This window comes from Polypterus senegalus, chromosome 3 (assembly GCF_016835505.1).
Source record: "Polypterus senegalus isolate Bchr_013 chromosome 3, ASM1683550v1, whole genome shotgun sequence".
NCBI lineage: Eukaryota > Metazoa > Chordata > Cladistia > Polypteriformes > Polypteridae > Polypterus > Polypterus senegalus.
This window is the reverse complement of record NC_053156.1, coordinates 81,802,106-81,826,040: the sequence shown is the minus strand read 5'-3', so window position 1 is coordinate 81,826,040 and position 23,935 is coordinate 81,802,106. Positions and strand designations below refer to the sequence as shown.

At 37.4% G+C, this 23,935-nt stretch overlaps 1 protein-coding gene across 3 annotated transcripts in view; it reads right to left on the bottom strand.

Moving 5' to 3' along the window:
- The window catches only part of utrn (utrophin), a 513,264-nt gene that overhangs the window by 374,276 nt on the left and 115,053 nt on the right, over positions 1–23,935 (bottom strand). For all 3 annotated transcript variants that reach the window (XM_039747516.1, XM_039747517.1, XM_039747518.1), the window contains 4 exons: positions 20,596–20,711; positions 17,702–17,865; positions 12,436–12,639; positions 5,976–6,157 (listed from right to left, as the gene is read on the bottom strand). In XM_039747516.1, coding sequence (XP_039603450.1) covers positions 5,976–6,157; positions 12,436–12,639; positions 17,702–17,865; positions 20,596–20,711 — 666 coding nt within the window. The remainder of the gene's footprint in view (positions 1–5,975; positions 6,158–12,435; positions 12,640–17,701; positions 17,866–20,595; positions 20,712–23,935) is intronic.

The following is a 23,935-nucleotide window of genomic DNA, read 5'->3' as shown; positions in this document are numbered from 1 at the left end:
ATCACCAGCACTTGCATCAGATTTTTGTTTCAGAGACATTGTTGAAGGGTGAAGACAAAAGGTTAAGATGAGTTCTTCTGCACAGCACTGTACACGCTATCACAGCAGGAAGGCACCCGTCGTCAGCACGTCTGATGTACTGAACGAGAGACAACTTCCTGCTATGTACGTAACAGTACAAGCAGGCTTGATATTGAGAATGAATGGGTGGGTTCACCACTCGTCCACCATACAGCGTCCGCCCACCAAGAACAAACAGGGTGTGGACAAAGGCGGGTAGTGAATTCCCCACCACCACCACCCGAGGCACACTACAATGCTACCCCCTGCTGCCCCGTTCGCCCTCAATGGCCTCCATTCAGCCACAACCGGGTCATTGCTTGCAGCATTACCAGCCGCCCACCAAGAACAAGCAGGGCACCCATGTGTGGTGGGCAGGCGGTGAAATGCCCCCCTCCGCTCCATCCAACCTCCATCCAGTCAGGAGCAGTAGCTGAGGTCGCATGGTGGGTAGGCAGCGTACCGCCTCATCAAGCCTCCTTCCTATACACAAGTGGAAGCTGTGGCCCCGGTGACTATGGACCACGGGTCACCACTTGCCGCCGGGAACCGCCCAAGGGTCACTACACTATACAAGCAGCAAAATCGTCCCCCTCCAGCCTTCGTCCAGCTACTGCTTGCAGAGTCCCCAGACCGAAGACAATGGAGCGGCAGTTACTGAGGCGCATGCATCGCGTCCACAAGACAGATGAAGGAACATCTGCAGCCCCGTTCGTAAATCGTATGTTGGATGTCCGTAACTTGGGGACTACCTGTAATCAATCACACTGAACATTCTTAAGGCCTCCTTATGTAACCCTTAAAGTGTTACATATACTGTACATATACACATATGTGCCATTCTTAATATATTGATGTAAACAGTCATCATCATTTGCCTTCTTCAGAGTAGAGCAGAGTTGGATCACTTCAGCAACTTCTTTTTCTGATATTCTTTCCATCATTCTGACTAATTCCAATTGCAAGTGAATCTAGAGTAACAACAGTAATGTACCTCGCAGTCCTGATCAGCATATTCAGGTATCTGGTATCCAACCAAGCTAGTGTAACTCCCTTAGCAAGCCAGAGTACAGAGAAGGTATACTAATCACTAAGGACTGACAGAACTTTGCTAGCAGTTTTTCACACAAATTAAAGGACAAGGATGTTACAGCAATTTTTATAAGAATAGGAAATATTCAGCCTCATGAAAAACAGATGTCTACCCAATCCCTTTAAAGTACTTTAATGTTTTAAATAACTCCACTCTCCTTCCTCATCATGGCAATTGACCCAGGACTTGCACTGGTACACCAAACATCCAAGATAAACTTCTTTTATCATGATAGTGTTCAGTTAAAGGTGTTTATTCCTGTACCATGTGAAACGTTCTACAGCATCTTTTATACATCCTGAAATTTAGGAGTCATTTGAGAAAATCTGCAACTGGCATAAATTGGAGCTGAACTTAAAAATCAACTGTTCAAAGAGTCAGAGCACAGGGTGAGAAAAAATTTCCAGGGGATGCATCAGGGTTCCAGACCATCTCCAACACAGTCCTGAGAGTTTCAAACAAAGGTACATGTCAGTTAGATAGTCAATGATTCAGGAAACTGTACAGATTCTATCTGTATCACTTTGAGCTTATTCCCCAGAAAGACAACCTGGATCATACTAATGCCACTGGATAAATAAAAGAAGTTGGTCCTAACCATGGTACCAGTTTTATATACATTTTGGGTCATGTCAATAAGCTTGTCATTTGCTGCAATATGTGCCTTGCAGACAAATTGCTGGAAGTTGAGATGATCTATAAACATGGGTCAATGGAGTATCAGGACCAGTTTTGTAACAATCTTCATGATGTGTACCCAGCTCCTAGGGTATTATGATGTATGGCTACCATTAGAAGCATGCATCTACGATAATTAATTGTTGTTATAACGATGTGTGAGCTGAAATTACAGAGTATGTCACTCACTTTGCAAAAAACAACCAAAAGCATACCTCCGAGAGTCCATGCATTCACTGTCTCATGTAATAGACTACTGCATGTGCATGCACAGTCAGCGTACCACAAGTGAAGCTAGCATACCTGCCTAAAACTGAGTGAGCAAACAGTGCCAGGGGATAAACAGCTTTGAAATGTACGTCATTAGATTTAATTGGAGGATGTGAAGCATCCTTGCTCACATGGAGGTGGTTTGGTTTTGAGAAGAATGATGTTGCTTAAAAGCCTGTAATCTGCAAAGTTACCATTAAAGACAGCTCGACATCACCATCTGCAAAGTGAAATTGATATAGTATGGAGCCCTGTAGGTGTCAGACAAAAAAAAAAAAATCTGTTTAAACAAATTACGTAATTAGTTCAAAGATTTATTTTTTATTTCCGGAGGAAGCATATGCCTATAAAGGTGCATTTTATTTCATGAGCCATCTTGACTTTGGTGATGTCCTCAATTCCAAAGTATATCTATTTCAATTATTATTTAAAACAGTCATAACATGTAACTGTGCTGCTATGAATCCAGATGCTGTAGACAGACTGGTGATTCTTACACACAACTTGAATTTTCCTTAGTAGAATTTTACAATTGTTTTATTTTTCTGATATCATTGTGCAATAATGGACTGAAATTGCAGTTAGTAATTTGTTTAAAACATTTTATAGGTTTGTTGAGTTTTTTTGCATCTTTGTGCAATATATGACATAACATGTTTACAAATGCTATAGTTTTTTTTTTCAGTGCAGCATTTGACAGAACTTTGGATACACTATAGTATGTTAGATTTTTGTTCTTGCTTCTATGCTGCAAAATTCACCTTACAGCAAAGCAGTTTATGTGTATCCACACTGTAATGTTCATGCTGTGTTGTTCAATTATAATTAGTATTTTATTCCCTTTGGATTCATATTTTGTCTACATTAAGGGTAAGTATTTGTTTAAAATGCTCTCATTGTAATGGTTTGGTTGGTCTTAGTGTAATTTTTTGTGTAAACCTATAGGCCACTTTGAAACAGTTTACTGTTTGAACTCAGTAATACTTTGACTGGTAATTTTAATGTTTTTGTGGTATTTTACTTCAGTTTTAAGTAAATAAATAAGACCTGTTTTCCTTAACTGTTGCCTCCATTAATCTTACTGGTAAGCTATAATATCCTATTATAAAGACCAAGATAGATAAGACTTTTACGGACATGTTTTTAAAGGATGCAAAATATTATGCCTAATTATTGTTATCATCAAAGTCCAGGAAAATATCAAGATATCTTTTTGAATCCTGGCCCACCTTATATTCCTTCACACCTCTACCATCAGCGTCTTTTGTTTTGTAAATGCGTCGATCAGCACAAGCAGCAAGCAGGCTGCTATCCCATCCCCCCGCCACAGCTCAATTCACAAAGAAGGTTCTCTGTGCTCAGTATTTATCTTGGAGTGAAAAGCCTGGAGTTGTACAGGGTAAATAATATATTGTCATTTTAAATACATGCATTTCATGTGTGTTCCGTGTCTAAAACAATCTATGTAAACACATAATTACAACAGAAACATTTTCTTGTTTTAGTAATAATTGACAAAATGTAGACATGAAGTGTATAATGTGTGAAGGCTGAAGTCCAAATATCAAATAAACACTTTCATAAAAGGTACAAGTATAACAAAACAAGTGAGCTTTTATTCAAGAATATAACCGAAGAAAAGAAAAGGAAAGAAGGTTTGGGTAGGCTATTGTTATGACAGCTTGTGCGGTGTAGCAGTAAGAACTGCTGACTCCTAATCAAGAGGTCGCCAGTCTGATACCGGCTACCTCCAAAAATGAACAATTTTGAGTAGTGAGCTACCCTAACTGTTAATATTATACAATAAAAACATACATTTGATTTGCGTCAGTAACAGCCGGTGTAAATTTATAGTGCTTGTAAAAATTAGCATTTTTTATTCAGTTTTATTCTCTTAGTCACGTTCATGCTCCCACAACCACATAACCCCCAAAATCCCCCATCCCAAAACCTCCAATCTGACACGGTTCTCAATTCTTTGCAAATTGAATTACAGTGGTGGGCAGGGGATTGGGATAGCAAGCTGCTTGTGCTGATTGACACATTTACAACACCAAAGATGTTGACGGAGAGGTGCGAAGGAATTTAAGGTGGGCCGGGATTTTGTAGGCTTTGGGAATTACAGTGTTAATTTAATCTGCCACAATATTTTTATGTCTTAAGGCATTTAGGTCTATCTGTAATAATTTGGTTGATTCTATATTGTCTGCCATCTCAATTTAGTTTAGTGTCATATGGAAACTTTAATCAGTTTGTTTGTATATATTGTTGTCACAATCATATATATACACATATATACTCATATACAATTGCTCTAATGTTTTAACCTCCTAATGCTGCCATTCCCTTTTGCTTCTTGTGTTTAAGCCAACTCTGCATCTGTCTGCATACCACAACTGCACTGATCACAAGATTGTCATATGGAACCTTTACAAAAGCCTTCAGCAGTTTAGCAAAATGTAATCTCTCCTGTATAAACCCATATTGAATGTTCATTAAGAAAAATGGTTATTTTATGATCAATTTTCTTCTTAATTACAGCTTCCATTAATTTGCTAGTGATGCATGTTACGTTACTTGAATGAACCCAATCACTTTTTTTTCAAAGAAAAAAAAGGTACATTTTTGCTAATTTTCAATACGTACAAATTGTCCTAGCATGTACTGCTGTTTGAAAAATATTCAAGTTCTAATATAAAGTATGTATTCCCCAACCACTTTAAGCACTCTAAGACAGATGTCATCTGTTCAATTTCTGCTAAAGTAATCCCCCGCCTATCACGGAAGTTACGTTCCAGACCCACCAGCAATAGGTGAAAATGCGCAAAACAGAAAGACCACATTTTTTAAGCCTTAAAATACACATCCCACACGCTTTAAACACATGTAAACTTATTACAACACACTTTGTGAACACATATTATATGTGGATGTCAGGCTAAGGATATGAGTAACATCTCTCTATTATAAAACATTTTAACTTCACGCAAGATAAGGCAGTGAGACAGGATAAGAGCTGCTGTACAGGATTTTAAATGATTGACACGCAGAGCGACAAGCTGAAAAAGCATCTTGGCAGATGCAGCACAGAGCCAGCACAAAGTCCACATCTCCTTAGTGTGCATTCAGCTCCCCCCTTCACAACACGAAGTGGCAGGAGTCGTAGGAGTGGCATTTGAGTGAAGCGATTGTGACCAGATCCGAGCACTTCTCCTTAGCGTGCTTTCAGCCTTCACACACACCCCCAAACCCCCCCCCGCCTTCAAAACGCACAGAGCAAACAGAACAGCAATCTTGGTAGAAGCAGCACAAAGCCAGTAGCTGATCTGTTCACTTCTAGCGTGCGTTCTAAGTGCTGCAATAATGATATTTACCACGCCTGGGGCAGGAAATAAATGACAAATATTGTTTTTACAAAAGTTTTAAAGTAAAAAAGAAAATAATACATATGTAACAATTCCCATGAAACTAACAATCTCTTTAAATTGTTTATCCAGTAAACCAAACGAGGGGGTGGGCGAGCAAAGCCCCCTAGTGATAATAGTAGTATTAATAAATCTGCGATGTAGCGGGGGCGCGATAGCTGAACCGCGATAGAGTGGGGGATTACTGTAATTTTGTTTAGGTAGGGAGGTTTTTAAATTTCCTCATATGTGGTTTATATCATTGCTTGTTATTACTATAGTTAACCCTTACACTAAAACTGTGCAACAAGCATATGATAAAAAAATCATATAAGTCATTCAACCTCAAACTAACTTAATGAATATTGACAAAGTATGTGTACTAGAAATAAAACATTTAATTCTCATGGCTAATAAATAAGTAAACAAATAAAAAGTTTTAATCTACTGTAACTTCTTTTTGAAAATACCTGGCTTGACGATCCATGCTATCCACTCTTAGACCCTCCCAACGGGCATTTAAGAGAGTCATCTGCTCACGAATTTCATTCTCTTCCTCCTCAGTCAGGCTGCCTTGAGCAATTAATTGGTTCCCTGCCTGAAGGACATTACCCACACTACTCTGATGTGCTGTCAATTCCATCATAAAGGCCTGAGAAAGAAAAGCATATAAGAAACAAAAACATGCCATGAAACCTGGATACCGAGCAAATATTAATAGCACAACACAGATCTTTAAAAGATCTTTAGAGTGGTTAAAAAATCTATTTTAAATACGTATCGTCTTCAGGTCAATATACTGCTAACATCAATAATAATTTACATAATTAAGTCAATTGTGTGACTCAAACCAACATAATTAGCATTTAATTTTTGCTTTAGTTAAATGTCATGTCAAGTATAAAACCCAACTAAGAAAGCATTTCCAATATGACAGCAGGCAATGTCCAAAAAAAGGCTTTAGTACCATCTAGTGGAAAAGTAGTGCATATTTAGAAATATCAGACAAAACACTAAAATAAGCACATCATTAACACATATATAGAGTTATAAGATACAAGATAAAATCCAGTGCAACTATAAACTCATTGAGCCAAACATTTGTTCTGTTGAGTATGTGTTTGCTGTTTTAAGTAAGTAGTAGTTTCAAGTACAACATACAGTATATACTATAGATATTGTTATGATAACTTTTTTAATTTACAACTGATAAAATGTAACAACACAAGATGAAACATACTTATTTACAAACTAAATCGATTCATTCGCTGTCACCTTACTAAAAGCAGCATATACTTGTGTACACTTGATTGAACAAATACACTGGGTTTCATATTTAGATGTGTTTACTCATTAGCAGATTGGAGAAACAAGACAAATCCTTTTAATCTAATGTTGAAAAATTGATATAGCATAGCCTTTATGCATTGATAAATATTTATAGTGAGTGAAATAGAAATTATTTAACACACTGATTAATGAAATTTCTCCTGAGATTTTGAACTACTAAAGAGAGGAAAGTAGACAGCAAGTAAAATGACTCACTAGAAGAAAGGAAACATTAATACTACACTATTCCCAAAAACTACTTGAAAGGGATAACGGAACTGCTCAATGGACTATCTTGAATGTGAATTATCTACATAAAAATTAGGGTGTTATTTTTGCCATGGACCTTACAACTAAATTTCTTGAACCACTTAGCCAATTTGTCTTTTTGGATAGCTTCTGAACAGAATCACAAAAAATTATCAATGCGCATAGTGTCAGAACCCCTTCTAACAACGAACAAGTCCACAGGTGTGGGTAACTGTATGTACGTGTGTGCAGAGTGTTTATGTATACAAATGAGTGGGTAAAGGGGCAAAACAGCTGAAAAATTCATCCAAAGTGCTCACTAAGTGCTGTGTCTGTGAACAGCAATCTCCGTGCTTTTTTTCTGCCCTCCTTTCCTGCCCCTTTGGACAGTTTAGCACATCTAAGAGATTTAATGCTTTTTTTGTTGGTAAAATTGTGTGCCTTGGAATTTTTTAGGTTACAAAAAGTTTGCCACCACAGAAAAAAGTTTGGAAAACACTGCTCTAACCTACAACCCTGCTTCGGGTACACTAAAAAAAAAGATCTCCATAGCCGCTATCTTGCTTAAAAACTTTGCATAAATTCGTGAAAATACTGAAAACTGGATATAATGGGCAGGGATAATCATTATACTTCTATTTCGTTGAATTTATCATTATATTAGGGTAGTCAGCACTGTAAGCTACGTGGCAGAACAGGGATGTTAAATACAGAGGTAAAAAACAGGAGTATTGAAATTCAAATTTAAAGAGGTTCGAACAACAAAATTTTCTCCTATCACTCGGTCCAGGTCTGCCATTTAGTGATGCCTATACTAGAGAAATATCTTTGTGTGACACTAAAACAAAAATAACTTATTTTGCACTCATGACATTGATTCGATCTCTTTACAGAAACATGTGTACCGAGTAATATGAAATTTTGAATTTTTAAATGAAAATTTTACTTTATCAAATTTTTAGAAGTAGTATATAAACACGGAACTGGATGTAGAAGTAATTCTTTAGGTACATACTTAACATTTTAATATTATTGTTTCATAATGTTTAAAAAAAAAAAAATTTACATGCCCTGCTGCCCTGACCAAAGTACTGTCTGACGTATTTGCCTGGTGGCCAGACCTGGATGCAACACTATTTTTTAACGCATTAAGCAGGACACATTAATCACAAAGAGTAACGATTTAACTTTTTCAGGCATACATACATACTGAACATGTGTATAATATATATATATATACACAGTGGTGTGAAAAACTATTTGCCCCCTTCCTGATTTATTATTCTTTTGCATGTTTGTCACACAAAATGTTTCTGATTATCAAACACATTTAACCATTAGTCAAATATAACACAAGTAAACACAAAATGCAGTTTTTAAATGATGGTTTTTATTATTTAGGGAGAAAATAAATCCAAACCTACATGGCCCTGTGTGAAAATGTAATTGCCCCCTTGTTAAAAAATAACCTAACTGTAGTGTATCACACCGGAGTTCAATTTCTGTAGCCACCCCCAGGCCTGATTACTGCCACACCTGTTTCAATCAAGAGATCACTTAAATAGGAGCTGCCTGACACAGAGAAGTAGACCAAAAGCACCTCAAAAGCTAGACATCATGCCAAGATCCAAAAAAATTCAGGAACAAATGAGAACAGAAGTAATTGAGATCTATCAGTCTGGTAAAGGTTATAAAGCCATTTCTAAAGCTTTGGGACTCCAGCGAACCACAGTGAGAGCCATTATCCACAAATGGCAAAAACATGGAACAGTGGTGAACCTTCCCAGGAGTGGCCGGCCGACCAAAATTACCCCAAGAGCGCAGAGACGACTCATCCGAGAGGTTACAAAAGACCCCAGGACAACGTCTAAAGAACTGCAGGCCTCACTTGCCTCAATTAAGGTCAGTGTTCACGACTCCACCATAAGAAAGAGACTGGGCAAAAATGGCCTGCATGGCAGATTTCCAAGATGCAAACCACTGTTAAGCAAAAAGAACATTAGGGCTCGTCTCAATTTTAGTAAGAAACATCTCAATGATTGCCAAGACTTTTGGGAAAATACCTTGTGGACTGATGAGACAAAAGTTGAACTTTTTGGAAGGCAAATGTCCCGTTACATCTGGCGAAAAGGAACACAGCATTTCAGAAAAAGAACATCATACCAACAGTAAAATATGGTGGTGGTAGTGTGATGGTCTGGGGTTGTTTTGCTGCTTCAGGACCTGGAAGGCTTGCTGTGATAGATGGAACCATGAATTCTACTGTCTACCAAAAAATCCTGAAGGAGAATGTCCGGCCATCTGTTCGTCAACTCAAGCTGAAGCGATCTTGGGTGCTGCAACAGGATCAATGACCCAAAACACACCAGCAAATCCACCTCTGAATGGCTGAAGAAAAACAAAATGAAGACTTTGGAGTGGCCTAGTCAAAGTCCTGACCTGAATCCAATTGAGATGCTATGGCATGACCTTAAAAAGGTGGTTCATGCTAGAAAACCCTCAAATAAAGCTGAATTACAACAATTCTGCAAAGATGAGTGGGCCAAAATTCCTCCAGAGCTGTAAAAGACTCACTGCAAGTTATCGCAAATGCTTGATTGCAGTTATTGCTGCTAAGGGTGGCCCAACCAGTTATTAGGTTCAGGGGGCAATTACTTTTTCACACAGGGCCATGTAGGTTTGGATTTTTTCTCCCTAAATAATAAAAACCATCATTTAAAAACTGCATTTTGTGTTTACTTGTGTTATATTTGACTAATGGTTAAATGTGTTTGATGATCAGAAACATTTTGTGTGACAAACATGCAAAAGAATAAGAAATTAGGAAGGGGCAAATAGTTTTTCACACCACTGTATATATATATATATATATATATATATATATATATATATATATATATACACACACACACACAGTATGTGTGTATGTATATTATATATTTTATATATATTATATTATACATATCTACTAAATAATAAAACACTACTGTCTGTTTGCACACATGTGTGTGTGTCCAGTCTATCTGGTTGCTAACTGTCCATTCTGCAAAGCTAGGAAAGTCCTGTATTGTCAGCAGGAAAAGAATAAAAAATTGGGTATGTAAGATTTGCCAACTGTCATTGCTTATCTCATCAATCAGAGCAAGGCAATTTACAAATCTGAAAATTGCTGGGCATCACAAATTTACTGACTATGTGTCGAGCTTCCAAGCACGGTCACGCTTGCCCTTTATTGTGAAAGCCACTAACATGCTACCTGATGGAGACAGTGTTGTATGAAGGCTTAACAGATATAGCTAAGTCAGCAGCAATCTCTGCCCTTTTTTATTTTTTTCGTTTTTGGTGTAGAATGCAAAAAACGCAACATCAGACAAAAGAGCTTATATTGTATACATTGAACTCTAGGAAGAACAGAAGTTAAATTCATTTGATTTTGTTGGGACGAAACATGAACTAGTTGGAGTGAGGCACTGAGTATGTCACATTAGGTGATTAACCTTCATGGAAGTGCACCATCGACAGCCTCCAATTTGAGAGTATGTACATGAAGGCTATGACTGAAAATCGTGTAATTTGACGTGTCCTTGAGGTAGATTAAACACAGTGGACCTTTAGAGTATAAATCAGCAGAATCCAAATGTCTACAGCAGGAAGAAATGGTTAAGTAATGGCTTAAGAACAGTTATCTACAATATATATATCTGGGTTAATTAGGCAAACGTTAGGCCAGCTAAATCTATACTAATAAAAGGCAAAGCCCTCACTGACTGACTGAATGACTGACCGACTCACTCACTGACTCATAACTAATTCTCCAACTTCTCGTGTAGATGGAAGGCTGAAATTTGGCAGGCTCATTCCTTACAAAAGTTAGGCAGGTTTAATTTCGAAATTCTACGTGTAACGGTCATAACTGGAACCTACTTTCCACCATATATACAGCCATAGCCTGCAGCTTGGTCACTGTGTGAGGTGGAATTGCGTCCCGCATCATCACGCCTCCCACGTAATTGAGTGCCTGCCCATATAAGGTAAATATTCGCAAGTGAAGGACTGTGCTTATGCAAAAGAAGATGAGATGATCTAGTGTTTGGCACAAACTCCTCGAAAGTGTGAGAGAAACTTGAAACAAGTGCCGGGTCTTAGCTAACATTAAATAATGCAGTGGACATCGCAAGATCACACAACAGAGCGGCTCACGTGAACTGACTGTGAACGCAGTACGTAGAGAACAAGGAAGAGTTCCAAAGAGCGCTGAACAAAAAATGCATTGCGCAATTGAGAAGGCAGCAAAAGAATATGAAGTGAGTGACGCATACAAGCATATTCATAAGTGCAGCTACTGCGGAAACAAAGCACGGTGTAAACCAGAAGTTTGAATTAAGTTTATAGACACGCTGCCGCCGGCGTTTCTCATGCCTACGGCGAATATGATATTCGAGAGATACAAGTTTAATGAGATGACTCGAGGTATAAACTAGACACGCTGCTGCTGGTGTTTGTCATGCCTAAGACAAATATGATATTCGTGAGATACAAGTTTAATGAGAGGACGCGGGGTATAAATGAGACTTTTGATCACTTTGTAGCTAAGTTAAAATTCCTGGTGAAGGACTGTGCTTATGCAAACGAAAATGAGATGGTCAGGGATAGAATAGTGTTTGGCACAAACTCAGCAAAAGTGCGACAAACTTTCAAGTGCCGGGTCTGCGCTAACATTAAATAATTGCTGGTGAAGGACTGTGTTTATGCAAACGAATAGAAAGCAAATGTTATATTATTTTTTAAATGTTTTCTTTTCTTTTTCATAACTTCTTTAACACACTTCTCCACTGCGAAGCACGGGTATTTTGCAAGTAAATAATAAAATGGACTTAATGTGTTACAGGTAAAACGTGTTTCATACAAAGATCTCTCCAATGATTACCCTATAAAACTGAAAAACAAATGTGGGTGGATATGGAACTTTATGCTACTGCGCTGTGAAAAATGAGCTAGATGAGTAATATCTAGCGTAAACTTCCACTTTCATGTGCTGCATCTAGTAGAAATTACATGTTTGAATGCTCTTTTGCAAACCAAGGTCCATACTTTGCAGTTGATAAAACCTGACAGCTTGCAGTGCTGACAAGGGTTGCAAAGTATTTTACTGCATTCTACCTGCCTAATGCACTCAACACCTACTTTCATTTGTTCCTCTGTTTTTATTGTTGCTGTCAATTTACGTTTCAGTTAGAACACAGAGATGTAACAATTTTGGTATAACACAGGAAAAACAGGAGAAGACTTTACAGTTGCAGGACTTCATCTGTAAACAATCATTAAAGACTATCCATTCAGTCAGGTTGTTACCTCATGCGTGTGGAACTGCTCTTTAACTTCTTCCACATCTTCTGATATCTCATCCTGCATGTGTAAGGTATCTTCCGCAGACAGCAGCCATGTTAGTACTTCTTCCAGCGTCATCTGGTAGCTGTCAAGATCTACTTCTATTTCTGTGACAGTGCTTGGAGTTTCTGCTCGAGAGCTACCAGTCTCTTCTTCCGATGTTGTACCCTGTCATGTGGGGAAACACAAATGTAGTTCTTTTAAAAGAAAGACTTAAGGTTTCTTTGTTTCAAAACTGCCCCACCTAGGTTATTGTAGTCCTCAACTAATAATTTTTAAATGTATTGAGGCACAGCGTAAGGATATTAGCTTATGTGCAATGTATGCAAGATTATTGCTGTAAATTCTCACTTAAGAATTCTAGAATAAATTAATCTAGTAAACATAATCCTATGCATATAACTTGTGTAAAAACTCTTTAACATTCATCACCATACATACAAAACTATTTAGAAACTGTTACATTAACCTTACTCATTATAGCACAACTTTAACTGCTAAAGATCTCAAATCCATTTACTAGTCCAGTAATATTTCTTATTCTCAACTGTACATGACATTTGGATTTTAAAGGCACGCACCCTTATAGAGATAAAACTGAATTGACAATTCTGAACACCTTTAGTTATGGTCTCAGTTTCTAGCTCTGATAAGTATGTCTAAACATCTATATTTCTGAGATTTTCTTTTATTCATTTTTATTTAATATGTATTTTTAACATTAGTCAATGCTGGACGAATTACAATAATTCTTATCATTAGTGTGACGCTGCAAAGAATTAAAAACACAACACTACTTAGTATGGATAACTATACAAGTAGTTATTGTTGTACATTGCTTTTTCATTTGCTTTATTAATTCATATATCCTTTTCCCTTTATATTTGACAATTAAACTTTGACAAAATTATGCACTCTATCTAACCCAATCCTGAACATCAACTTGAAGTGTTAAAATTCAAAACCATAAGGCCTGAAATACAGTAAGATGCTTTAGATAATATTAACATTTTCATCTATATTTTCTCACTTTCTATCATGGGTTGGGACTTTGGAGCTTGACGTTCAGCTCTGAGAGATACTTTGTAACGGTCCACCATGAAGGCCAAATCACATAGCCACTTTCTATCACTGAATTCCATAACTGACTTTCCCTTCATTTTAATGAACTCTTTTACTTTTTCGCTCAGTTTGTAAAACCGTGTGAGTATATCTGTGAGACTCGGCCATTGCAACTCACAATGTTAGATGAGATCTCCATAATCCGACTCAAGCTCACTCAGTATTTCCTTGAATTGGTGGCTGTTTAGACCTCTGCTTTTGATGAAATGTATGATGGAAACAACCACTGTCACATTGTTGAGCTTCAGCGAATGTGCACACAGGCTGGCATACAACTAAATCACTTGGATCAAGACTGAGACAACTCACCTCTTTTTTTAACCAATACTGTCAAACCCTTTTGCAGGCCAGCCATGGCAGGGGCTTCATCTGTGGCAAGCGCACTTCATTTTTCAAATGATAGTTCGAATTTGCTTATTGCTTAAAAACAACTTGCTCAAACAATTTCTCACCTTTAGTAGTGTCATACAAGGCTTGCAAACTCAAGTGGCAATCTCTCGTACAAAAATGGCTAACTGGGCAGTATTTATGATGTCCATTGTTTTATCACATCCCAGAGAAAAATAAACTGGAAATTTCTTGCGGTGTCCTTCAGTGAAATTTCAATAATTTGTGCCATATCAGTAATATGCTGATACAGTTCTTTGAGACAAACTGACATTTTGGAAAAATTTTACTTAGTCCGGCGCTAGCATGTCTGCAGCAGCAACAAGGCACTCCTTCACAAATTCTCCTTCTAAATGAGGTTTCAGCTTCTTAGCAATTAGTTTGCTTACCACAAAACTTGCCCGCATGGCAGTGCCCCTGTAGAATGCGGTCTTGTGAAAGCAGCTTGTTGGGTACCCAAACTCCACCAAAGAGTGTTTGGTGCATTTGTTCTTTCAACTCATCCAGCATGTTTTGAGCTGTAAGGACGCTTGAGATTGCCCTATTTTATCACTGTGAGAGTGTCCCCACAAACTAGGCACACTGGCTTGCCTTTTATGTCAACAAAAAAGTATTCGTTTATCTATTTATCTTTGAAAGCTTGACATTCACCATCTACTTTTCTTTACTGACGCCATTATGTGTCAGCAACGATAAGTGATAACCCTGTTGCTTTCATTCTGACCGGGACTGGCATACAGCCTGAACATGCCACCCAGAAGCCTCTTCCTACTATTTTAGTATTATATTTTATTTCATTTAATGGAAAAAATAATTGCTATCTATATATTTTTCTTTCTTAGCTGCTTATGCATTAATCATTAACTCTTTCAGGGCAGATGTCGACTTTTGTCAAAAGGAGGGGTTGAGGGTGGTAATCAATGGTAAATGGTTACCAAACCCACCATTATGTTTTACTGTAGTTCGACTCTCTTTGCTAGAAGGGAGGTTAGCTTTGTTGTTTGTCCGAGATTCCCTGCACTCACATGAGTAGCAAATAGCAAATAATGCTAAAAGGGCATCAACATCTGGCGAGAAATAGAAACAAATGAACAAAGAAAAATGCCCAGTGAATGACATTTTGCATATTATCACTGAATTGGACTCTGACTTGTTAGACTCCCAATTTTGATGCAAGTAATCGAACATGAGGTATCAGCAACAGCTGGTGGTCCCCAGCTGATCATGGTGCTGAACACATTCATGTAGCTGACTCGCCCTCAGCAACATTCATCTGGGAGGACTGCCACTTACAAGGGCAAGAGGTACAGAGCATATTGCATTGTACTGCGGCCGCTACCATGCAACCCCCTACCATGTCGAGAGTGCTTGGCAGCCAGTATGCCATGTACTCCTACCAGCCATCGTCCTGCATGTGAGTGGCCACAGAACACAGCAACAGACATTTTATGTTGATTTATGTGTGAAACCTTTGCTTGTGTGCATTTCAGAAAAACTGGCATGACCCAGGATGGATAAATAGATGGAATAATTAAACATGTATTACGATGATTTTTCAATATTCCTTAAATGTTTTGAAGAATAGGCAGTCTAAGCTTACAGCTGGTTTGACATTTCAGATATTATTTCGGTGAATGGTTATGTGGAGAAAGAAAAGGAAGGACAGGAGGACAGAAATTGGGGGTTGGTACAGTCACAGTACTGCTGCAATAAATGGTTTCATTGAGGGTCACACATGTCCCAGCAAGCATCTTGCGGGAGGCAGGAACAATCACTGGACGGGGCGCCAGCTCATCGCTACCACTGCACCATGTTTAATTCAAGTTTCAATGCATTTCATCATGCAAATATCAAGTATACTTCTAAGTATTTTAAAATGTTCAGAGAGTTGTAATAACATGAATGTAATGTATTATAAGTGGAGATCACTGCCGTAAGAGAAAGCTCGTTTAAGAAGCACACAGTGATTCACACACATAGAACATGAAGCATTTCATGTGTTAGTTTAGTTACGGATAGAAACTCAAGTACTGTAAATTAAACATTGATTTTAAGAAGAAATTTACAACATTCTACCTTAATGACAAAATAAACAATGAGATTAAAGTGGAAATTTCTAAATTAAAGTCGACATTTCAACCTTTTTTTATTCACTGCATCCCTATTTTTTCTTTTCTCTGTACCCTAATATGCTTCCATATGACACTCACACGGTGGGCTACAAGTCGCCTTTTCACGGCAACTATGATATCTGACCACTTCTTTTTTATTTCAAGCACTGTGCGACTTTCTGAACTTAAACTTTCAAGTGTCTCCGCCACTGTGTATCACTCAAACGACTTCCTTTTGTTGTTTAAACCACTGATTAAGCCAACAAATAGTAAGTTTTTCCTTGCCACTACTTCGTATTCACTGAAATTCAGACATGCTTGTTTGCTGCTTCTTGTTTTTCCAATTTTAAACATCCTCATGCCTTTATCTTAGGAGGAATTTAGTATTTAGACTACCATGATGGGATCTCATATTTTAATTTTTCTATGGAAATATTATGGTATAAGACTATATCAGGTCAGGTTGAGGAACATGCACTGGTACAGAGTATTGCCACACCCACCTCATGATGAAACGGCTCAGGACCCAATGGGCAACCCCACGAGGTCCAGTCACACTCTCCAGAAATGACCATCTATCGGCCACAGCCAGAAGTTACGTGGCCATCCAATTGGCCTAGTACAGCTACTCGGGTCCTCAACAATGAGAAAGCTGTGAGTCGCGTCACCCTTGGGGAATCATGCCACATGGCCGTAGTGCCGAAACTGACGCTCCCTTGCAATGCAAGTAATGTGCCTCATTCGGGACTCTGTGAGCAACCGCTCATTTGACACAAAGTCGATTTAGCAGTACCCAAGGACTCTCCAGAGGCACAAAGTACTGAAGGTCCAGTCTTCCTTTCACCTCATGACCCTACATGCTCTCCCAATCTGTCTACTGACTTCATAGGAAGAGTCACCCGAGATATGAATGCTGCTGCCAAGTTAAGTAAACCTCTCGAAAAGTTTGGCATTCTCTCTGCAAACAGAAACGCTGCTGACGGCTGTGCCCAAGAGGTCATTAAAGGCCTGGATCTTGATTTTTATCTCCTCGTTCATTCTTTCAAGCGCCCCAATCAGAGCCTCCACTGACTCCATGAAGATCACAGCATTGTCAGTAGTCAAGATTAGTGAAACTTTCTTCAGGAGCATGAACACACCCCTGACAAACTCCAGAATCAACTCTGAAAAACACAGAGGTTTGGCCTCTACTCTGCACAGCGCTCATAGTACCAGTGTACAGGCTGGCCATGACATCCAGAAACTTCAGGGGAATGCCGTAAAGTTGAAGGATTTCCCACAGGGCAGCTCAATAAACTGAGTCAAATGCTTTACAAAAAATCAACAAAGGTTGGAAAGAAACTCTGTCGACATTTGCGCTCGATGCGAACCCTCTGTGCCAGGATTAGTAGTCTAAATATTTAAACATCATATCACATAATTATGCCCATGTCCACTAAAGAAAATAATGAGGATTTGCATATCCATACAAATAAAAAAATAACAAATGAAAAAATACCATTAAACATGTTAAATTACAAATGACAGACAACAGCTTCAATTGCAATACATTTTTTGCGTTATCAAAAAAATATAAATATCAATTTATATTAGTTCTTCAACAATCATACCTGTTGACTATAAAACTGGCCTTCTCCACAGTCAATCTTGTATCTCCGAGGCAAACTTTCTACTTCTCGAATATCATCAATAGTTACATCCTTAGGAAGGACTTCAAACAGTGATGTCACATACATTATAATAGATTTCTTATCAGGAAGCTGTACAGCAACATCTGCAAAACAGTAATTTTCAAATTTTTATTCAACCAAATGAATCTATTGCCCATGCTATCTATTTGTGCAGCTGTAAAAATATATACAGTGCCTATAAAAATGTTCACAAACTTAAGTTTTCACATTTTGTTATACAATTTTTCACACTGATCAACAGAAAAACACTTAATGTCAAAGTGAAAACAGATCACTGCAAAGCAGTATGGATTAATTAGAATTATAAAACACAAAACAACTGATCACATAAGTATTCACCCCCTTTGATACGACATACCTAAATCATCATTAATGCAGCTAATTGGTTTTACAAGTCATATCATTAGTTAAATGAAGATCACCTGTCTGTAGCCATGGACTTTAAATTGACTGTAGCATAAATGTACCTTATCTGGGAGTTCCAACTTGTGATGAGTCAGCATCGGTGTCTAGTTCATGTAATAAAGACAAAATAAAGTTTACCTAATCTCATGTAATCTAATCTAAAGGAACACTCCAAGCAATTCCATGAAAAGGTAATTGAAAAACACAAGCCAGGGGATGGATACAAACCTACGAAAAACTCGTAACGCCAGCCGACCTAAAATCCCTTTGCACCTCTCCATCAGAGTCTTTTGTTTTGTAAATGTGTCGATCAGCACAGCCTGCTATGATACACTTCCATCGATGTGACACTGTTGTTTTCATATAAAGATGTGCTATAACAGAGGTGAACTCATATGATGATGAGGGTTCTACATCGGAGAAAGAGAACAGAAGCCCAGATACTGTATCTGCCAAATAATACAAAGCGTATCTACAAGTGTTACCTGGTAGGTAACCCCCTAAAAATCAGATTGTGATTCAGACTTAAAAAGAATGCAAGACTCCGGATCTACACCCTGCCAAATAAGCGAACCAGCCGCAATGGTGCAATGTTGGCGGCTTCACCTCAGATGCTAATGTCCAAGGTTCGATCCCTGTAAGGGCATGCAAAAGTGCATACACCTGATGAGCCCCAATAAGGGCCAAACGTGTTGTGTACTCTTATTTGGCAGATACTGTATCTCATATCTAGGATTTGCTTCTTGCAAGTGAGAGGACATGGCAGATGTCTACCGAATGGCTGACAAACCAGAAGCATTACCTGGCACCTAACAATCAGATTGCAATTCAGACTTGAAAATAATTTTAATTTTCTTATATGGCATGTGTATTATTTTTGTATATGGTTTATTAGTTTAAAAATGATGTTTAAAGGGCATTTTATTTTTTATGGTCAATGAACAGTAAAGGTCTGCAGTTTAATTATAAAAATACCAATTTAATACAGAAAATAAAGTTTTTACATTGCTGGTTATCCAGATTCTTAAAGAAAAGAAAAAATAAATCCATCCATCCATTATCCAACCCGATATATCCTAACTACAGGGTCATGGGGGTCTGCTGGAGCCAATCCCAGCCAACACAGGGCGCAAGGCAAGAAACAAACCCCAGGCAGGGTTCCAGCCCACCACAGGGCAAGAAAAAAAAAAAAAACACAAATCAGAATTGACTAATTCTAGTAACTTGAAACTGGTGATTGTTATCAACACTAAAAAAAAAAAGCCTATAAGAGCATCAGTATTCATTACAAATTATTTTAACAACTTTATGTCATATTAAAGCTTTGGGTAACTCTAACTTAACTTTAAAATTTGTAAGTCTGTAAATCAAATGTATAATGAATTCCTTATACCGGTTGATTAAGGAACCATCATCCATAAAAATTAGACAGTGTCAGTCAATTAAGGCATATTCTAGTATCCCAGTTTACCATTCTGCAACTCTAAATGGAAATCTAATGTTGTAAACTGGTCTAGTGTGTATATTGTTCATGAACATATCCTATAATTTATGGGCAACTAGTCCACCGATACCACTTGACTCACAAGATCATCTGTTAAGGCCCAATCACACCACATGACTTTTGCAGCAATTTTCAGTCAAAGCCTTAGTTTACAAGCCAGAGGCAATTACAGCAACTGTCCATAACCACCAGTCATTTCAGCATCAGCACCCTAGTGACTTGGACATAGTGGTTTACGATGAATCACAACAAATTAAATAGGTCTGATGAGCAACCCAACTGGTGTTCAGACAAAAACTATGATGGAAAAAAAGAAAATCGATTGTCAGACTATACAAACAAATAAGAGGTCCGACTCTTTGGTTTATTACAACAGATTCAAAAAAGGGAAGACTGTGGCTGAACTCCCCATAGCTGAAAAGATTTGTAGAGCTGCTGGCACTGTCATGCAGTGTGCCAATTGGCTGTCAGATTGCAGAGAGCTTTCTGTACTTTAGAAATTTCAAACTGAGAGAAATTGTGAAGCAGTCAAGTAATCTGCTATCCACTGTGATTCCTAAATGTTTAATTTGACATTCTCAAGGGGATGGGATTTAGCAACTGAAAACATCAAGTTTGTCATGTTCTCCAACTCAAAAAGTCAGGCCAGTGCTGCTGGCCTAAGCAGTACATATTATCATATACTGTTTTGTACTGTTTTAAATGTTAAGAAAAGAAAACTGCTGTAAAATCTGGAACTTTGAGTAAATTACTTTAAGAACACAAAATACTATAATCAGGACACCACTTTTCTTTTATGGCTTTATGTAATCAAAACATTTCAGAAAAATCTTACAACTGTAGCATTAAACATAACTAATCCCAATAGTGAATACCCCTTTCAACTGGATTGACAAGCAGTTACCTTCTGGATCCAAGAGTCTTTCAATTCCTAAGTGGAGCCTAGCAAGACTGAAAGCATTTTCTAATCTCTCTGCTGGTGTCATCTGAACAACATTTTCCCATCTGAATAAGCCAGGCCTAAAATGAAAGGCAGAATGTTAAAATCCTACATTACTTTCACATATTAACTACCAGAAATGTATTCATCTTCTTAAAGTAATAACTTTTAAATCATTGTAAAAGTTTGCATTATGTAAAAAGGGATGTCACAAGAACCGACACCTTGGTACCATGTTGTAAAAGAATGTGACTTTATCATGTTAAATTTCATATCTTTAAATTGTAAAGTAGGATTATAGGTAATTTTTGTTATTATAACTTTGTTTTTCACTTAAACTTTTGACAGTTTGTTTAGCCACATAAAAGAGGATGAGCTATTACAGACAGGAGGCAGCTTTACAGAATGGGTTTTGCTGAAGTCAGAAGAGCAGGCAGACCTTTAGCAAACAAGTCTAACAAGATGGAAAGCTCAGATCATTAAATAGTGCTGGTCATTTATCTGTAATTTCCAAATGCATAAAAGCAAAGCTCTCAAACTATTGATTATCTTTGTGAATGAACACATTGTAAACATGCACAGTGGAACCTCAGTTCACGACCATAATTTGTTCCAAAACTATGGTCGTAACCCGATTCGGTCGTGAACCGAAGTAATTTCCCTCATAGGATTGTATGTAAATACAATTAGTCCGTTCCAGACCATATGAACTGTATGTCAATATATTTTTTTTAAGTTCTTAAGCACAAATATAGTTAATTATACCATAGAATGCACAGCGTAATAGTAAACTAAATGTAAAAACATTGAATAAAACTGAGAAAATCTTGAACAACAGAGAAAACTAACACTGCAATAGTTTGTGCTATAGAGCTATGAACCGCTCGCTAAAAACACTTTTTTAAATGAGTTTTAAACACAGGGGAAAAATGAACATTTGAAAAATCCCTAATGCCCACTATGCCTTCTCTACCTTATGCATCCAGCCCTCTCTCTCGTGTGTGTGTGTGTCTCTCTCGTATGTGTGTGTTCATTCCTCTATCCTGCCACCAGAAGTATACACAAATAAAGAAAAGATATCATCTGATAGGAGAAGTGAAGCATAGTACCAGCCAGTTTCAGGTGAAGATCGGATCCATTTAGTCTAAAGTGCAAGGGTCTTATTTATTAAACATTGCATGGATTCAAGCATGAAATTACGTGTACATCAAAAAACAGGAAAATCAGATTTAAAAAACACAATTAGATACTAATGTTGACATAAACAGTACTTATTTTGTGACAGTATCAGAAGTACAAAGTGATAGTAGGTGCTACATTTAAGAGTAACCGCAAGGAGAAAAATTACTCCAGAAGGCACAAAAACACATGAGTTTCCTCATGTAAAAACTACACATGAAAACAGCTCAATAGTAAGGGTAGTGATACATATTCAAAAGAAAATGGGAAAAAACCATGTCTGGGAATACGTTGTGTTTGAGGCAGGAAATTTGTAGGAATTGTGCTTATTATAACTTTTTAATACCGTGTCCTACATTGTCCCTAAAAAGGAATGGAACAATCTTATTCATCCTCTGACTGCATACTATATGTCATAGATTTTCGTTTAAGCATCCATCCATTTTCTGACTGGTCTATGTACTTTCGGATCATGGGGGACTGTTCACACTGGTAGTGCTAAAAGTAATCATAGCACGTAAAAATCAAGGCAAGTTTCATGCGAAGAGTCTATTTGGCTTATCATCACTGGCAATGAAGTGAGCTGCTACATTTACAAACACCCAAATAAAATGTATTTAGTGCTTCAAAGTGCACAGCATTGTGATTATACCAGTCAGAAGGACAGGAAAAATTACATATTTCATTGCTAAATATAAATATACAAGCTCTATATTTGTGTCATTCATTTGGTTTTTGGCATCAAACTAATTATTCATTAGTATAACCCAGTACTGCAAAGTATATTGCCTATACCAGTATATGGGTTTTTTCACAGTGATAAGTATTTTTAATTTTAATGGTATTTAATTATAGTTTACAACCTTTATGCTTATGTGTGAATCATAAATCTTTTTAAAAAATACTGGTGTTTCAGCTGCAGAGAAATAACACAGCTGCATTAAGGCAAACAGGCTAGATCTTTACATAATAATAATCATAATAAAAATAATAATATCGTCACTGTCTATGTGTGATGCAAACTAAGCAGCTTACGCTCTGCCTATTGGTTGTTCATGCGCGTTGGCATACAAAAACGTAACCTCTGTTTCGATTAGTTACAGAAGGTGGAGAAGAAAATTTGTAAATTACAGACACTGACCAAATTAATGTAATGTAAGGTAATGCAACTGATACAAAGCGTAGCAACACAAGCAACCTTTCTGCACACCTCAAAAGCAGCCATACTAGCATATACAGCGAGTGTCTAAAACGACAAGACGCAGCTTCTTTTGACATATAGCATGACACAAATGTGAAATGAACTTTAAGTCAGTTTACATTCACCAAGTCATTTGCCAGCAGATGTCTGTATAAGAAAAAAGCAAATCCACAACAAAATTATGAGTGTTATAACAGAGCACATTGCTAACGAAATACGTCCCATTTATATGGTGTAAGAAGAGAGATTTAAAAACTTAAAACGCTAAACTCCAGGTATACCATATATTAGCAAGTCGCACTTACTTCACAAAAATATCACTCCCACAAAGGTATGAAGAATGCAGGCAAAATGTCCACTCGGATATTAAATCGTTTGGCTATTTTGCATATAGAATGGATCTGTGGTCAACCCACTCATCTGAACCTTAGTATAAGCACTATATTAATAAGAACTGTAAACTAATAAAGAAGTGCTTACAAACCTCATACCTCAGGGAGTAAACACTTTGTAAGGGGAAAGAAATTAGACATTTCTTTCCAAAAACATGTGCGCCATGTCACTTTAAATTTCTATGTGGTAAAACAAAGAACTGTAGCACCTGCTCAAAGTGAAACAGCACAAACCACCTAAAACAGCTTTTTATATAAGCAAAAGTGAGCGAAAAACACAAAGGCTGCCACACATGCCCACATGTATTGCTGGACTGCAAAAAATAGCACAATATGACTGCATCATTTGTTATTATTCTGTTTTATAGAAAATATTGAAATTATTTTTTAAATAGTTAAAAAAAAATAAGTATATATGAATTACAGACTTCAGCCATCAATGCCATGACAAACATTGTTTTATTAACACTAGAATTACCAGAGCCTACGAAAAAACTCGTAATTCCGTCCCACCTTAAATTGCTTCTTAAAT